Here is a 19038-nt window from a genome sequence, read left to right as displayed (position 1 = left end):
TACAAAGATACATTGTATGATATTCTGAACATTCATTTTAAGAGAATAAACTTTGGAAAGTATAGCTTTCATGGACCTTATTTTATGACAATGAAGATTGCATCTTATGACTTGGACTGTTTAATTTACAATTGTGTACATCTGTGTGGGTGATTGATATTTCTGGTGAGTGTGAAATATATATGCAATGTGTTATTCCATGTTTACTTCTGCAGGAAAATTTCAACCTAAATATTACTGCATGTAATTTTTAATATGCAGAAATTCAGTTAAATAAGGTATTGGTGTGAGTGACTGTTTTCCTATGAGAGGTGAGTGTACATTAGATAACTCACATTTTTATCTTTGGCTTGGGACTCAGGCAATAGAAATGAGGTTGATATTGTACCCATGTTCTTCTTGTCATATGTGTTGGCATGGATTTTTGGTTTGTTGAGAACAGATATTTTAATGTATTTGCTTAATTTTTAGGAGTTTAGGCATATAACCCAAAATAAAATTCTTTGAGAAATGACAGGAAGATTTTCTTTTCACATCAAATATCTATTAATTACTTCTTTTTAAACAGTGGTAAAATCACTCTAAAATGTTAGAATTTTCATATACTAAAAGCAAATCCTAGCACAGCAATTCATTTGAGCAAATTCCAAGAAAACATTTTTCTCAGTTACATTCAGGTTATTTTCCAAATTGCAAAAATAGGACTTTCCTCAAATTCTGAATTCTGATCATCTTGAGAAAAGAAATATATTTGAAACCTAAATTCAGAACACACTTGCTTGTTAGCAAAAAAGTCATGCCAAAGATAATAGTAGTTAAAATCTTGTGGAAGGCAGATGGTTGTTGTAAGACAGATTTTTCAGTTTGGATTTTAAATTTAAGTATGATATTTGCTTTCTTTCTGGAAATACCAGAAAGTTTGCTTTATTTCATCTGCTACATGAATAGATGACAAAAAAGAAAAAAATTACAGGCTGACAAACACTGAATAATTAGGATGTGTTAATTTTTCTTAGAGACCCATTTATTTCACAATGTCTAAAATAACATTAGGCAAATATCTTCTATCTTATATTGCATGTGCTGTTATTTTCTCTTACTTTCTTCAGACATCTCGTGGGGAATTTGACTCCAGTGAATTTGAAGTTAGGAGACGATATCAAGATTTCCTTTGGTTGAAGGGAAAACTAGAAGAAGCACACCCCACTCTGATTATTCCAGTAAGTTTGCGAAATTTTTTTTTTCATAGAATAGCTACGAGTTTTCTAGTGAGTCTTTTTGAATGCCTAAAACCTAATTTCAGACCTTAAGTTCACTGTAATTCATTTATCTTAGGAATAATATTTATTTCTAAATGTTTCAATCAATGTACATTTAAAAAAAAAAACTCTTCATAATGTGTTATGATTTCTCATTTTTGGTTCTAACATTGTGAATTTTTAAAAATTATTTTTATAAGAAATGATCAGATGTTCAACTAGTCTTCCAAAAAGGGAAAGCGTAGAATTGCTTATAAACCTGTGGCTAATAATACTTGAATACCTTTTTAATTTTTTTTGCCTTAGCCATTGCCAGAAAAGTTTATAGTAAAAGGAATGGTGGAACGCTTTAACGATGACTTCATTGAGACACGCAGGAAGGCTTTACATAAATTTTTGAACCGAATTGCTGATCATCCAACTTTAACATTTAATGAAGACTTCAAAATTTTTCTCACTGCACAAGCTTGGGTAAATGATTTTTATTTATACTCATATAATCTTTGAGTGTCTGTATCTATAGTAGATTGTATTGTTCCTCTTGTTTACCGTTACAAATCACGCAGTGGTGTACTTGAATTGAGATGGAATTTTTCAGAAACACTGGAGAGTTATCCTTCAGATATAACCCTGTGTCAAATCTACATATAAATATTACAGAAATCTTGTATCTTCTCCATATACACACACACACACACACGCGCTCTCTCTCTCTCTCTCTCTCTCTCTCTCTCTAATGTTTTTATGTCAAGGTGCTTCTTGCATAAATAGCAAATACTGAACAGGTATAAATATATTTCTTTCATTGACACTGTAGTTGACCCTTGAACAACATGGCGGTTAGGGAAGCCAACCCCTTATGAAACTGAAAATCCTGTGTAACTTTTAATTTCTCAGAAACTTAACTACTAGTAGGCTCCTGTTGATTGGAAGCCTTAACTGTAACATAAACAGTTGGTTAACACATATGTATACCTTTTGTGTATTATATACTGTATTTTTTGCAATAAAGTAACCCAGAGAAAAGAAAATGTTATTTAAGAAAATCCTAAGGAAGACAAAATATACCAACAGTATTCTACTGTATTTATTGATACCAAGTTTATGTTGTCTGTTTACAAGATGAATTGTCCGTCTGAAATGGAGGGCAATGACAGTGGCAGACCTCAGTCTATGGTACTTAGCAAGCAATTCAACTTTTTTTGTAGTGACATGACTTTTCTCTGCTTCTTGGGAACATTTCCAGCATCACTAGTGGCACTTCATATGGGTCCCATGGTATTATTTCAGGTTTATAGTATTGCACTAAACACGATAAAAAAAATACATGGGAACCACAAGAGATCACTTTTTACTGCTACACCCAATTTAATGGAGAGATGAACTACTCACATGGAGATGATCAGCGTCACATGGCGTTTTAAGCAGATATTCACAACACTTGAGCTCACCACAAATAGCAACAAGAGGGCTACAAAAATAGTACAATAGTACAGTGTGTAGTGTAGTTAATTTTAAGCAGTTTTGATTTAATACTGCATCTTTATGTTTGTTTACATTTCTCTCAACTGCATATGGTGGCATGTAAGTCAAAATATGTGCATACGTTTTGATAAATTTTAACTTTTTATAATAGATTTATACACATTTTAGGGTAGTAAATGATAGACTAGTATCCACATATATTTTGTGGATTCATGACATACCTTTCTCTCAGTTTTTTCTACATTTCTGGACTATGTGGTTTGTGAGTTTTTTTTAGTTGTCGCAAATCTCCAAAAAATTTTCCAGTATATTTATTGAAAAAAGTCCACATGTGTGGACCTGCTTAGCTCACACCTGTGTTGTTCAAGGGTCTACTTTATTTTGAGTAATAATGGATCAGGGCTTTTTAAGTTAGGATAAAAGTCCTTATTAAATGGGTAGATGGATGAATGGAGATGGATGGATGGATGGATGGACGGACAGATAGATAATATAATCTCCTTACTTTTCCTTTAATTTTCTAAGTGGGGGAGTGTCTAATTTCTAATACAGAAATCTTATCCATTCTACTTGTTTTTTCTTTTATTCTATAAAGCTATAACTCTGCAAGAAAGATACCAGACAGGACAAAGGGTCAATATTAAACAGTTACTGGCAAATGTTGAGTTTTATATCTCTCAGTTGTTGCCAGTGGTAGAAGCTAAAAAGTGGTTCATTTCAATCTTGACAGATAGTCTTCTATGGAAGCCCTTTGTGACTTATGTGAAATGAATATGTGGCCTGACTTCAGAACCATAGAAGCTGTTAGAAATATTTTCTACAGTCAACAGTTTCAGTAACAGCTTGCCAGTTGTGACGTGAGCTGTCTCTGATAATGTTTACTCTATCAAATGAGGCTGTAGCACTCTTGGATGGATGTGTTGCCTGGTCAAGGATGGCATCTGTTATTATTGGCACAAAAGAAATCACACAGAATTGGAAATAAACAAGTTTACTTTGTATGTATTATTTTCTGCAAGATATTCAGGAATGAAAACCTGAAGGAAGATAGACAATGTGTTATTTAATATTTGGGTAAATAATATATAATATTTTTATCTGTAAATTAGGTAGTCAGCAGTATTTTATTTGATCATATATTTTATTCGATCCCAAGCTTGTGTTTCAACAAGGGCCACAATGATTATTAAAATCCCTTGTCCTTTTTTGTTTGTATTTGTTCTTTTAACTTATGCCATACTTCTCAAGGGATATGTTTCTGTGTAGTATATTCTTTTATAGGATGTTTTCTGTTTTGCAAGTCTATAGTCGTCCCTCCTAGGTTAAGTATGAAATAACTAGTTTCGTATCTTATTACAAGTTTTCTCAGCTGGGCGCGGTGGCTCACGCCTGTAATCCCAGCACTTTGGGAAGCCGAGGCGGGCGGATCACAAGGTCAGGAGATCGAGACCATCTTGGCTAACATGGTGAAACCCCGTCTCTACTAAAAATACAAAAAATTAGCCGGGCGCGGTGGCGGGCGCCTGTAATCCCAGCTACTCAGGAGGCTGAGGCAGGAGAATGGCATGAACCCGGGAGGCGGAGCTTGCAGTGAGCCAGGATTGTGCCACTGCAGTCCGGCCTGGGCGAAAGAGCGAGACTCCGTCTCAAAAAAAAAAAAAAAAAAAAAAAAAAGTTTTCTCTGTAGACAGCCAGTTGGTGAAGGTGGTGTCACAGTTTACCCACTTCATTTGGTTGAAGTGCTATGTTCAGGTAGTATCTATTTACAAACCATCCTAATGACTTTAAGCGGGCAGAGCAAGTTGGTGCTTAATAGTGAAGCCTCTGGAATCAGACTTCCAGGATTCCAGTTCTTGCTCTACCACTTAATTGCTCTGGGATTTTTTTTTTTTTTTTTTTTTTTTTTGAGATGGAGTCTCGCTCTGTGGCTCAGGCTGGAGTGCAGTGGCATGATCTCGGCTCACTGCAACCTCTGCCTCCTGGGTTCACGCCCTTCTCCTGCCTCAGCCTCCCAAGTAGCTGGGACTACAGGCACCTGCCACCACGCCAGGCTAATTTTTTTGTATTTTTAGTAGAGACGGAGTTTCACCGTGTTAGCCAGGGTAGTCTCGATCTCCTGACCTCATGTATGCCCTCCTCGGCCTCCCAAAGTACTGGGATTACGGACGTGAGCCACTGCACCCGGCCTGCTCTGGGATCTTGAGCAAGTTAGTTAACTTTCCTGTGCCTCTATTTTCTTCTGTAAAATGAGGAAAATAATAAAACCTACTTCATAGGTTTATGGTGAATTACGTGTATTAAAATGTCAGTATAGGGCCCAGAATGTATTAAGCTCTAAATAAATGTTAGCTACTATTACATCTAAAGAATTAATGAAGTTTTCCAATTTTCTTTTTTGGAGTATAACTTAGGCCCTGAGAAATCTTCTCTCAATCATTTTCCATTAAATTCCTGTTATAAAATATAGATGGTATGTCATATTATCCTTATCTCCTCTAGTATCTCATTGAGCACTATTCTGTCTGTTAAACCCTGTTCTTTTAAAGATTTACCGTCTGAGAAAAGACTATATACCTGTTTTACATGAGTACTGTGAAAGGGAATATTATTGAAGCTGCCACTTAGAGGAAACACTGTACCTTAATAAAGCTCATCTGCTTCAAGCTAACATTAAAAAAGATTGATGCCTATGAAACCATTTTATCTTAATTTTATTCTCTTAATTAGGTTTATTTTTGTATTGAGTCTCGGAATATTGAGACTTGTTTCACTAGAAATACTTGGTTTTTTGTTTCTAGGAACTCTCTTCTCACAAGAAGCAAGGTCCTGGCTTGCTAAGCAGGATGGGGCAAACTGTCAGAGCTGTTGCGTCCTCAATGAGAGGAGTTAAAAACCGCCCAGAGGAGTTCATGGAAATGAATAACTTTATTGAACTATTTAGCCAGAAAATAAATTTGATAGATAAAATATCTCAGAGAATTTATAAGGAAGAAAGGGGTAAGTAGAATTACTGAAATGTGATTTCAAAGTTGTTCAGTTTCTGATGAATCTTCACATTTGTTGGTGTAATATAGCAACATTCAGTTAGAATGTCAGCTTCAAAGTGTGGCTTATTCCTAGCCATCTTATGGACATTTCTGATTCCTAAATGATTTCGAAGGTAGTTATGGCCAGTCTCCATTTTCACTTTTATCAATCACTAGCTGCTCTACTTCCCATTCATAGATAATAGTGGTAAAGTAAGCCCGAGTTAAAGATTGTGGATGTGGTTGTTTGTATTCAACATGAAACAGAGCTCAGAATCAAAGAAGTGATGTTTCAGGAAATAGGGTTTTCATATTTTCTGGTAATTATTTTTTTCTGGAGGGAACAGATAACTCTGTATTAAACCTGTCGAAGTATGGCAGAGAGATTTACGTATTGGAAAATCTGCCTCTTTTCCTATTTTCTTTTTTTTTTTTTTAGTTTATAAATCAGAATTGTTGGTGAATTTTTTCTAATTCTAATCATGTGATGATTTTTTCCCCTAATTTTCTAATCGCATTTACTTACATTAAAAAATAGATAACTGAGTCAGCAAATAATTTCCTAATATAATTTGTTATTAGAGATGAGGAACTACATAAAGACAAACAAAAGTTCCTAAGTTGATGGCTTATTTGTTAATTGACCTCTTCTTAACTGTACTGCCGGTCAGGATAAGCTGGGAAATATTTTATTTCTAGTATCCGGGCAGTGTTTAAACATAATAAGTACTTAATTAAAATTTGTTCAGTGATTGAAAAAAAAACCACGAATGAACATAAGATTTGGAATGGTGTAGGAAAAGGTGCTTTATTAAGAATTGATTGGTTTTAAAAAGAGATATAGAAAAAAATTATAACTGCATGTACTTTGCCCCATATCTACCTTTTTTTCATGCATTGACCCCTGATGAGATTACTGTAGTGACTGAAAGTAGTATAATAATTTATTTTAAACCTCTTTGGTTTGCCCTTACATTTATTATTTGTCTTTTTTTTTAACCTGAATAAGTGAATTATTTTAACTAGGTTCTGTGATTCCAGTTCTATTAAGTAGATTCTGGATGCATAGTTAGGTGGTATGGCAATTCAAAGAGATGTCTGGAAACTATTGGTAGTTAAGAGCTTTATAAACTATCAATGAGTATCAAAGAGTAATTAAGATGGTACCTGTTAAGCTCACAGTCTAGTTGGGAAATATGTATATTAACAGATAAATTACAGTGCAGCTAACTAAATGTTTGCATACAGATTGATTTGAGTGGTATGTAAGCACAGTTTAGAATTTTAGGGCAGCTTTGCATATAAACATAAATATTATTCAGGTTTAATGACTGACATTGACATATATTGAGAAAATGAGAAATTTGAGATTTCTCAATTGACTCAATTGAGAAACGAAAGTGGAAAATTTTCTTTTCTAGAAATTAGTTCAGTATGGTCATTATTTAACATAAAGACAGGCCTAGGATCAGGAAGGTGGAGTTTGGAAGGACTACAGAGGTGATTAAATGTTCATTACGTAACAACTAGTATCTCCATTGTTTTTAAATTTCATATTTTTAAACTTTTTATTTAATACAGACTTTTAAAGTTTTAGTAGTTTAGAGAAATATGACAGATATCAGCAAATCCTAATGAGTTGTAAGATGGTTAAATATAGATAATTTGATTGTATTTATATGGATAGTGAACAAAAAACGGTCACTGCTTATAAATTTTCCACCACAAAAAGCTATACATCATTGAAAATTAAGTGTGAAAGTAAGAATGTAAAATTGTAAAGACAGTCACATTTTAAAATGAAATCCAAAAATTTTTGAATACATAGCGTATCAAACACTGAATGGTCTTTGGTTACTCATGTATGCATTCTTTCATTGATATGAAAATATTTATTGAACTCATTACATATAAGGGTTTGAGATAGAAAAATAATAAGACTCAGTCCCTGTTTTAAGGAGTATGTGGCCAAGAGCATTTGAGTTATAAGACATCTATAATACAGTGGGATAATGCTTTAATAGAAGTATAAAATTATGATAAGCTCATTGAGGGCCAAAGCATCTATGAATCCTTTGGAACAGAATCAGAGGAGATTTATTTGAACTGGAATTTAAAGGATTAGAAGTAGTTTGTCAGGTGATAGAAATGGAGGACAAGGCAGAGGGACATGTGCAAATGTTTTTGTAAAGAGAAATCATGGGTTATTCATGAATGAACAAGCAATTTGGCTTGAGTTAAATTCTTTGGCAGAGAATTTCACATTGGACCTGGAGAAGCAGACGGTGAGGACTAATTTAACTAATTTAATTTAACTAATTCTAATTTAGCTACAAAGAGTCAATGTTTCTATACTCTGATAAAAATAGAGGGAGAATAGTTAGGAGACCCTTGAAGCAGTACAGATTAGAGATGCTGATGGTGGTGGAAGTGAAGATAAGTACATAGGTAGATGGATAGTTTAAGATCTCGAAGTTTTGGAATTGGGGATTTACTGGCTCTGTGTAAGTATGATTCTAGGATAACCTCCCAATTTTTTGCTTAGATTTATGGATAGTAATTACCACTAAGTAGAATATATAGTCAGAAGAAGGGGAGAAAGAAGATGCTAAGTTTTTTTCAGGGCATGTTGCCTGTGAGGCACTCAGATATAGTTGTGTGGTAGGCAGAAGTCTAAATAGATATGATGGTCATATAATTTATTTTTCAAGCCAAGACATTTTTGACACTGAAAAGGTATGTTATTATTGATTACACTTGGACAGTAGTCATTCAAAGACTGACCTGGGGCAAACTGTGATGGCTGGTTGATTTAATGAAGGATGATATCTGTTTTCTTATGTTCTTGTGTAAGAACATGTGCACTGTGAGAGAAATAAGGCCCTTTCTTACTCTCTAGGATACAGGTATTTTGAAAACTTTTGTTTATTGAAGAGCTTATTAAGTCTTTTATTTTTTTAGAATATTTTGATGAAATGAAAGAATATGGCCCAATTCATATTCTGTGGTCAGCGTCAGAAGAGGATCTGGTTGATACTCTAAAGGATGTTGCCAGCTGCATTGACAGATGCTGTAAGGCCACTGAAAAGCGGATGTCTGGACTCTCAGAGGCCCTGCTTCCTGTTGTACATGAGTATGTGCTTTATAGTGAAATGTTAATGGTAAGAACACCTAATTCTAATTTTACCTCAGTCCCTTACCTGATTATAAGCTCCATAAAGGCAACTGTATTTCTTTTCTTTAAAACCTCTATCTTTTTGTCCTCGCAGGTTGTTTTGCATGTAGATGTTCAATAAATATTTATTCACTGTGTCCCTAAATAGATGAAGGAAAGAATCCGTTGTTAAAAAGCAGGAATACTCAATAGCAACACCAACAATTTATCAGATTATACATAGACTTGAAGCATCCTCAATCAAAATTTACATAGGGAATATGATTAGTTTTTCCAAACCTTGTGAAATTTTACTTTAAAATTTTTTAGTGTTTTGGGGATTTTGAAAGAACTGCTCTCCTGCTTCTAGGTACATTTGATTTAGCAATATATTTAGTACCATTATGTAGAAAGTACTTGAGTTGGATCTTGATGTTCTGCCTTCTGGTTGCTTTTAAAAGAAATCTTTCAAGTTAAAATATTTTTCTTTCACTACTTGAAAAGGCTTTTATTCCTCTTATATCAAAGTTTTGCATTTTACTTCCTCAGTTCAAGTTAAGGTTTCCAGATATTTGGAATTTAGCAATGCTATCTGCAAAGCTAATATTTTTCATCCAGTATTTTTCTGTGCCTACAATACTTTGCACAGGCAAATTGGCACCCTCAGTGTTTTAGGGTGGTGATGGGGACAGGAGTCAGCTTGCATTCAGATACAGCTCCTTTTTTCCATTCTTTATAATTGGAACCATGGTTTCTTTGGACATGTACCCTTGATTTCTAGGGATTTCTTTCAATTTTTTTCTTTTTTAAAAACTTTTCCTTGTTTTGGTCTGAAAAGCTCACTTTGTGTTTCAGCATGAGATCTGCCTCTCTCTTGTTGATCATGTTTAGGTTTAGTTTGACAGAGTCATTAAATATTGCACAGACATTTCAGGCTTTGGCTATACTTAACTTTATTGGAGTCCTCCTGTAAACAAAGCTTCTTGCTTCCCAAAAGCCTTCAATGTTTCACTGTTGATGATTCTCTTTCCTCTCTCTATCCATTTCCTTGGCTACATCCTTTGGTTTCACTTCATTATTGGGGTCACCCCCTTGTGTCAATCTTCAAGAAGATCAGATTTGTATGTTCTGTTCCATTAATTAGTGTTTTCTCCTATATTATATCAAGATGGAAATTATGTAATTGAAGTATTACATTATTAAGGGTATGGAAAAATTAGAATTATTTTATAGGTCCTCGTTTGATTGAATTAATTTTTAGATGCCTAGGGTATAATAAGTAGTACTTATATTGCATTTCTTGTTCTGTTTGATATTGGAACATTCTCTTCAATTTCAGCTAAAGTAATGAAAAATAATCCTTCCATAAAAATGATTAATTTCATGTAATTTTCACCAGTTGTCCTCTGAAGCAACCTTTTACTTAAAATGTATTTGTGCATATGAAAACCAGTGCTTCATCTTTTTTGAAACAAACCTTAAATAAATAGGACTGAATTAGAGAGTGAGTCATTTTGGTCAAAGAAAGGAAGGGCTTTCTTGACATTAATGGTATTTAAACATTGAGATAAATATAAAGGAATTTGAGATATTAGTTGAATTTTCTATGGACTTCTTTGCAACTAGGAAAAATGTTAGCTTCCTTTGATTTTTTTTTTTTTTTTAAGAGACATGGTCTCACTCTGTTGCACAGGCTGGAGTGTAGAGGCATAATCATAGCTCACTACAGCCTCGAACTCCTGGGCTCAAGTGGTCCTCCCACCTCTTTCTTCCAAAGTGCTGAGAGGTGATATAGGTGTGAACTACTGTGCCTGGCCTGCTTTGAATGTCTTAAGAGTCATTCCACCAGGTGCAAAACTGTACTAAGTGATTCTCAATCCTTAATGCTTTTTGGTTATCATTTAAATAGTGTAGAGCCATCTAGTTTGACCTCCATGTAACTGATTTGTGTCTAGTTTCTTTCCTTCTTCTTTAAAACACCAGGAGGCCCTTCTCTTTTATACCCTGTACTTCTCTAGCTGGTTGAATTGTTTGCTTGTCCAAACTTAGTTTTATTTTTTCCTTAACCTGTTCAGGCCATTTGTGCTTCTTATTAGAATTTCATTATTTAATATTGTGAAAACCAGTAAAAGATGAGTACAAATAAAAAGAGTCCTTGTATCCATAAAGTCTAAGTTACATGTCTTGGAAGAAATGTGAATCACTTAAAGACATTGTAAAAGTTCGGCAAAAATGAAAGATGTAGTTGAATTCTGCACTCAAATTTCTTCACATGGGTGCTTTAAGTTTAAAAACTCTGAAACATGAAATCAAGAAAACAAGATGAAACTCCTATCAAAGAGGAGGCTATGATCTCTCATCCAAAGCTTGGCTAACTGATGAATATTTTATATTTTGAGCTAAAATAAAATGCTTAGGATATGAATGCATACTTCAATTTTCTGATTTCCTACCATAATTTCCTGTTTGATTATTTGATCCTTTGGAGTCAGGTAAGAAGGTTGCCACAGAGTGTAGATATGGTCCATGTGACATCCCACCCGTAACTAGTTTATGCCATAGTGTATTTCTCCAGTGCTTCTACTATTTTTTGTTTGTTTTGCTCTTTACTATTTTTGAAGAATTGTACATGCATATTCCACCAAATGTAGTACATATGTACAATGCTTAAATGGGTAAAATGTGCATTAGGAAAACTAATAAAACGTTTATAGGAAAAAAACCCTCTTAAATACTTGCTTTCAATTTAGTTTTTAGAGAGTAACAACAACAAAAAAAAACACACAACTTTTTAAATGTATTATATCCCCAAATGACTGATGGCTTGGGGAAGAGATGCTATTTGTATTCTGAAATATATATTTTTGCTATAGGAAAGATTATTAAAACTAAGTACGGCCTATTTTATCTGTGTGTTTTAATGTAAAGGGTGTTATGAAAAGAAGAGACCAAATACAAGCAGAACTGGATTCCAAAGTTGAAGCTTTGACCTATAAAAAGGCAGATACTGATCTGGTAAGTTTTTAAGTTTCTTGATACAATCATATAGAATTCATTGTCTAAAATTTTTATTAGCAATGTCCTTACATGATTGTCTTTACATGATTGTTTCTTATATGATTGTTTCTAAGCATTCAGCAAATTATAGTAAAATTTCTTCCTAAAATCTGTTATACATTGGATACCATGTGAGTCTACAAGCTTAACAATGATGGTTTTCTGCCTTTCTGACTTATGTCTCGTACTATTAAGAAAGTATAATTTTGTAAAAAGGAGATAATGTGTTGGAAGAAAGTATGAAAGGCAATGCTAGCATTATTCCAGGCTAGTAAGTACTCAGTAAGTAAATCTACTTTTTTATAGTTTTTTGAGATATTTATATACATTAATGTTCCTGTATACTTTTTTTCTAAGTGTTGTTAAAATCTTTATGAAAGGTAATATCTTTGTGTTTGCAAGTTTAATCTTTACCTTAAGATATTTTATTATGGAAATTTTCAAACAAAATGAGATCTAATAATATAATGAGCTCTCATATACTCATAACTGGGCTTCATTAATTCTCACCATTTGGCTCAACTTTTTTTGTTGTCTCTCCTCATTTTTAAATTTTTACTGAAGTATTCTAAAGCAAATTCTAGATATAGATTATTTTATCCATGGTATTTTTATATTTATATTTTAGTATCTTTGCATTTTCAGAGTAATACTATCAGGTTGGAATAATTATTCTCATTTTAAAAGTGAGAAGACACTTGAAAGGTAGAGTAATTTGCCTAAGTTTATATATAGGTCTTGAAATGCAGAATAGGATTGGAGGTGATGGTGTCTCTTGCCTGCCTCAGACAGTGCTGCCTATCAGAAAGCAGGTATAGAAGTGGGAAAAGTGAACTTTTAATCTAACGAACTTCTACTAAGTGCATTATGAAATATTTTTTAAATTTTGCTTTAAATTTAAGGATTTAGGTTATTATTGAATACAATATTGAGTGCACTTACATCAGGTGAGTGGGGGAGTCCTTGAAACTTCCCTGTAAATCTGTAATATTGCAGCCTCCTCTGCCCTGACCTGGCCAAGGACTCTGCATTCCCTGTCCCTGCTTTAATTTTCTCCCTAACTTTAATCACTTCCTAACATATGACTTCCTAATTAGTTTTCTTTGTATATTTTTCTCTGTCTTTCCCTCTCCATAATTGAAACTCCTTAAGGGCAGATTTTTTTTATTTGTTCACTGGAGTGCTCCCAGACCCTTGTGCACTGCCTGGCACATGGTAGTCACTCAATAAATATGTAGTGAAGGAATGAGTGGAAGCCACAGTGACTACTCTGATTTGTGCAAGCATAGTGAAGGCTTGAAGCATGAAGTCTCTACAAAATCAGACTGTGCAATTATTTCATTATTTAATTAATATTGTGAAAACCAGAAAAGATGAGTACAAATACAAAGAGTCCTTGTGTCTACGAAGTCTAACTTGCATGGCTCTATGCAACTTAGAATTATTATACTATGAATTATTCTCACGTTTCTTGACTATGTATATTAACTGAAATTCTGTTCTCTCCAGTGGAATGTGAGTGGGGAGTGGTGGGCTGCTGTAGACAGAGTAGGAGAAAGGAATCTGTGAGAGAGAATAACAGAAAACGTAGAACTAGAGGAACTAGTGCTCAAGGGAAAACTCATCTTTATTATTTAGAGAGAACCCCAGATTAACCTTTTCTATTTAATAAGAAACAATTGACTCCTAACACTCTCTCTATATATAGTTAAGAAACATATATATACATATGTATATATGTATATATATGTTTATATACATATGTATATATTTATATACATATGTATATATGTTTATATATACACATATGTATATATATGTATATATATGTATATATAAACATATATATACACATATGTATATATGTTTATATATATATGTATATATAAACATATATAGACATACGTCTATATATAAACATATATAGACATACGTCTATATATAAACATATATACACATACGTCTATATATAAACATATATACACATACGTCTATATATAAACATATATATACATACGTCTATATATAAAGATATATATACATATGTGTATATATAAACATATATACATATATACATATAGTTCTTAACTATATATATATAGAGTTAAGAGTCACTAGAATTGACTGTGAAAGGCTGCACATGTGTATAGAAATTGTAATTGCATCTTTTGAATTTTAGAATTTGTTTTTAGGTGTTAAGTAAGGATATTGAAGTTAGTGGTTAGACAAAATTTTGCTCTTGATGAAATACTAGAAACAGTAGAATATTTTAAAGTTTCAGGAGAATAATAGCATGGCTGAAAAACCAAGCATAACTTAAGAATGGCCTATATTCATGTTTTAAAATGAAAAGAAGATTAACCGGGATTGTTCCAAACACAAAAGCACAAGGAAAAAAATAGCCTGGGTCCAAATATGGCTGGGATTTCCCAACTCAGTTAAAAAAAAAAAAACACTTTATTTTTCCACTGGGCTTGCAAATATTTTGTCTTCTGCTGTATAAAATTTTTTTTGATATTTTGTTATAACTTAATCAGTATATATTTATGATTTCACTTGGGTGTGTGTGTCATGTCTACTCTAAAGTGTTTAATACCCATGTAGCTGCTACATTGTAAGACTGGAAAAATTTGAAACTTTAATTATCTGCATTATATTCTGTAAGATACTTTTGGTTGATTAAGTTTCAAAACAGACACATTTAACAGAGACATTGCAGGTATTTTTTTGTTTATCATCAAAACAAATTTTTCCTAAAGTTTATGGGGACTGAGTTAATGATTTGTGAATGGAACTGTTTATATTTTCAAATAATTAATTTGTTTATAGGCCTTCTCACTTTTAAAATCCCTGTGCCTTATGATGGTATCTTCAGGAGAAATCTACCAGAGTTACTCTAAAAATGAACCGGCCTTGATTGGTCACAGAAAGACTGAAAGGAAGTTGCTTAGAAATATGCAGGATAGGGTCACCATGGCAACGTGCCCTTGTGAGGTCCTTCTCAGGAGCCATCCTTTGCAGTCACCATGGCGACCCTGGCAGAGAACTGAATATAGCTGTCTGCCTGGTTGTTTACCATGGCAACTCAGACAGGGCCATTTTGGAGACAACCCAGGGGCCATTTCTGTGGAGACATTGGGGCAGCCTTCAGAGACTCCATCAAAGTCACCTTTGGGTGGGATGCTACGTGCAAACCCAGCAAAGCAACTGATAATGAAAAGGTCAGTGAAATGAAGCTCTAGTAAGAAAAGCAAAGATTAGAGGAGTTATAGTTATTGGGTAGAAAGACAGCAGTTATGTAACATTCCAGAGGACATTTGACTATGTCAGGTGACCTTTGTGTGGGTTTTGTGGCATGCAAATACAAGGGCTCTGGTCTTTTTACCTTTCCTATAATCCTGCATTTGAACAATAATGGCATTACAGTTACTTTTTCTTACCACACAGATATACCCACAAAAGGTATGTGTTTTTCTGCAAACTAAAATAATATCTGACAGTGAGTCCTTGATGCATTACATGGTTAGTTGCAAAGTGGCTCCTTCTTAGAGTTTGTGGTTTGTAGTTCTTATCTCACAGCAATAAAATTAATGGTTTCAAAATTACCTAAGTCAGTAAAGACATTCGGAATCTTCATTTGAAGGTCAGTTCAGCTGTTCATGTAGAGTTTTGTCATCTAAGCTTTGGAACTTGATAAATCAAAGATCAAATCCTAGCTTACCTGTTTATGAATTTTGTGACCCAGGACAAGTTTTCTAACTTCTTTCAGCCTCATTTTATCATGTGTAGGTTGAGGAAATTATTAGTACCTTTCTAATAGGCTTGTTTAAGGATTAAATTGTGTAATGCAAATAAATTGCTTGGATCATAGTAAGCACTCAGTAGCTTTTAGCTGTTGTCATTTTGATGACAGTATAGAGGTAATGTTTGAGATTGGTCCTATAAAATGACTATGGAATTATTCATTGCAAAGCACAAGGAATATTTCAGGTAGAATGGGTATTATGAAAAGCTTTAGAAGCTCAAAAAGCATGCTAAATTGATTAAACCAGATTGGTTTGTGGAGGGGAGGGTACAGTAAGGAAGAGGGGATGTGACTTAAAGATGGACTGTAGTCAGGTGGGAAGGAGGCCTTATCTGTCAGGTTGAGAAATATGTACTTTATCCTTTGCTCAGTATGGATGCAGTGGGAACCTGAACTGAAGAGGTGGCAGTGGAGTTGCAGAGAAGAGTTAATATGAGAGAGACGTAGGCAGAGGGTAGAATCCACATCACTTAAAGAATGAAGGGCAGCCAATGTTTCAAGTTGTTAATAACTAACATTTCTAACTTGCAGCAGGGCAGATCGTGGCTCTCTACACTGAGCTACAGAATAAAAAGTGAAGAAGAAATTTGGAGGTGTGCAGCTTTACATAATGATAAGATGATATTTAAGATGAGGTATTCAACAAAAACTTTTCAGCAAAGTTAATTGACTATTTACCATATGAACGTCACTGTTCCCAGCACTGGGGAAAGAAACCAGGTCCTCATTGAGGCTTATGTTTTAGTGGGTTAAAAAAAGAGTAAATAATTAAAATTTATAATATATTATCATATAGTGATAAGCGTGGAGGAGACAGAGTGTTGAGGAGCAGTGCAATTTAGGATTAGGGGTCAGTAAAATATTCACCAAGGAGGTAATGTTTTAGTAATATGTGTACCTGGGGGAAGAGCCTTTCAGGCAGAGGGGACAGTACATGCACAATGAAAGTATGCTTGTACATTCCAGAAGAAGCAAGAAGACCAGTGTTGCAGAAATGAAGTGAGCAAGTAGAAGAGTTGTGAGAAATGAAGTCAGGTCTAACCAGGGGTTAGACCATATAGAGCTTTATAAGGTTTTGGTCTCAGTGAGATAGGAAAATAGTTGAACAGAGGAGTAACATAATCATATTTAAGTTACAAGATGATTATTGTGCTTGGGGAAAGCACAAGATGATGTGCATGTGGTATGTGCATGGGATGGAGGAAAGCCAGAGCCGGAGAGTAGCTCTTAAAGTATTTCCAGTGAGACATAATAGCTTGGACCAGAGCAGAAGTGATGTTAAGGGGTCAGAAGCTGAGTATATTTCACAGGAAGAGCTGTTTGCTATTTGGTGGGCTGTGGATCGTGAGCCAATAAGGAGAGGCAAGGATGATTCTGAGGTTTTAGACAGAGCAACTGGAAGGTAATAGTTGGCATTAATTGAGATGAGGAGACTTTGGGAACAACAGGTTTAATGGGGAAGATAATTTTCTCAGATTTGGAAAGGTAAAGTTTGATTTGCCTATTAGTCACCCAATGGAGCTATTGAGTAGGGAGTTACATGTAAAAATTCATAGGTTCAGCTGAAGATATGTATTTGGAAATTATTAGCAAATAGATGGTATTTAAAGCTATAAGATTTGTCAAGGTCATTAAAGTATGAGCCTTTACTTTATCCTGTCAGAGGCTTGGCATATTTCAACATTAAGAGATTAATGATAATGGAAGAATCAGAAGTTTTGGCTGAGGAGGAGAAGGGAAAGAATTTGATGTAGCTTTGTCTGGTGATAGATCATTGCACCAGTAAGATTAACTAAACAGATCTGATTAGGGTCATCCAACTTTTTAAACCATTTCTCCATTTATGAGGCATTTCAAAAAACAATTTGATATATGATAATTAAAATATTTCAAGAGTAATTGAGTTGCATTATGTGCACCAGTAAAGAAGATATTCAATGTGATAGATACCATCCTATGAAAGCCATAATTTTTGACTGGGATGATAAAGGTATAATAATAACTGAGATTATGAGGAAACTCAGATATTTGGAGAAACTTATGGGTTTTGCCATTTTGTTATAAGTTTTCAGAGTCAGAGCTTCTGTTTGAAAATGCTTATTCACTTCACTGCTTAACTGTAAAATAAATAAGGTTCATCTGTGGTGCTAAATAATACTGCATATCTATTTTATTTTTATTTCTGAATGGATGATTTATAGTTTTCCACTCAAAGCAGCATTCAAATATAAATGAATATGAATACATTTGACATTTAGCAATATGTGCATAGAATTGGAAAGTTGGATCTAGATATAATGCCATAGCTGTTTAGCAGTATATTTATGTGAGCAAAGAAATGCATTTTCATAAGATCATCATAGTCTGGAATTTTGCACAGCCACATTCAGTAGATACAAACAGATACCAGATTATTCAAGCTGGTCCTTATTCAGTATGACATGCTATTTTTGGCTAGTGTTTTACTCTCATCCTTAAATAGAGGTTATTAATTTTCAGATGATCTTGGTAGTGTATAAATGGTGCACAGAGCAAGATTGCCTTCTCTCTCTAATTCTAGGAAGCTTTAAAGAAATAATTTTGACATAGCAAGCCTTGCTTGTGATCAGAGCTGAAGGTTGCTGCTTCCTTTTCTTAAATATTTTCTGGCTCACTTCTCTCCTGAACTTTTTAAAAATTATTCCTTTCTATATGCCTCATTTCCTAATATAATCTGTTTTCTACTCTGCTTCTTTTTGTCTGTTTACAGCTATGTGTCTGTCTCTCACGCACAGATACATATCCATCCACACATGTATACATATACACACACACACAGCAGTAAAGAACATGACAGTGTCCAGTGGGATGAGAAGAGGCTTTTTTTCTTGCATATTTCCTTTTATCAGTTTATCCTAAAAGGCACCTGGCTGACATTTCCTCAAAACTTGTTGGTCAGAATTGTGAAAAGTCAGGATCAAACCAGTCACATGGAGTGGGAATGTGGCCATCAGAATTTACTTATCAGCTGCAATACACACCCAGTTACAGATACCTGAAAAAACTGGGGCCTTTGCAGAATGTAACGTGGAGAGTAGAGGATGGATTCTGGGTAAAACACTAATAAATGCTGGTCACAGACAGTGCAGCAGGGTAGTGGGTTTGCACACACACAGCTGGCGGGGAATTTGGAATGGTGCATGAGTGATGCTGTAATCAAGAAGGCCCTCAGCAGCCAGCTCCTCCCAGAAGAAAGTACCAGGGAGTGCCTAG

General features: G+C 34.3%; 1 protein-coding gene across 6 annotated transcripts in view; it reads left to right on the top strand.

Moving 5' to 3' along the window:
• Positions 1 to 19038, top strand: part of SNX7 (sorting nexin 7) — a 102952-nt gene that overhangs the window by 32247 nt on the left and 51667 nt on the right. For all 6 annotated transcript variants that reach the window (XM_063799190.1, XM_001158484.6, XM_063799181.1 and 3 more), the window contains 5 exons: positions 1110 to 1220; positions 1566 to 1730; positions 5543 to 5741; positions 8732 to 8931; positions 11853 to 11939. In XM_063799190.1, coding sequence (XP_063655260.1) covers positions 1110 to 1220; positions 1566 to 1730; positions 5543 to 5741; positions 8732 to 8931; positions 11853 to 11939 — 762 coding nt within the window. The remainder of the gene's footprint in view (positions 1 to 1109; positions 1221 to 1565; positions 1731 to 5542; positions 5742 to 8731; positions 8932 to 11852; positions 11940 to 19038) is intronic.

Source organism: Pan troglodytes, chromosome 1 (genome assembly GCF_028858775.2).
Source record: "Pan troglodytes isolate AG18354 chromosome 1, NHGRI_mPanTro3-v2.0_pri, whole genome shotgun sequence".
Lineage (NCBI taxonomy): Eukaryota > Metazoa > Chordata > Mammalia > Primates > Hominidae > Pan > Pan troglodytes.
The sequence above is the reverse complement of the archived record's forward strand: the minus strand, read 5'-3'. Positions and strand labels throughout refer to the sequence as shown.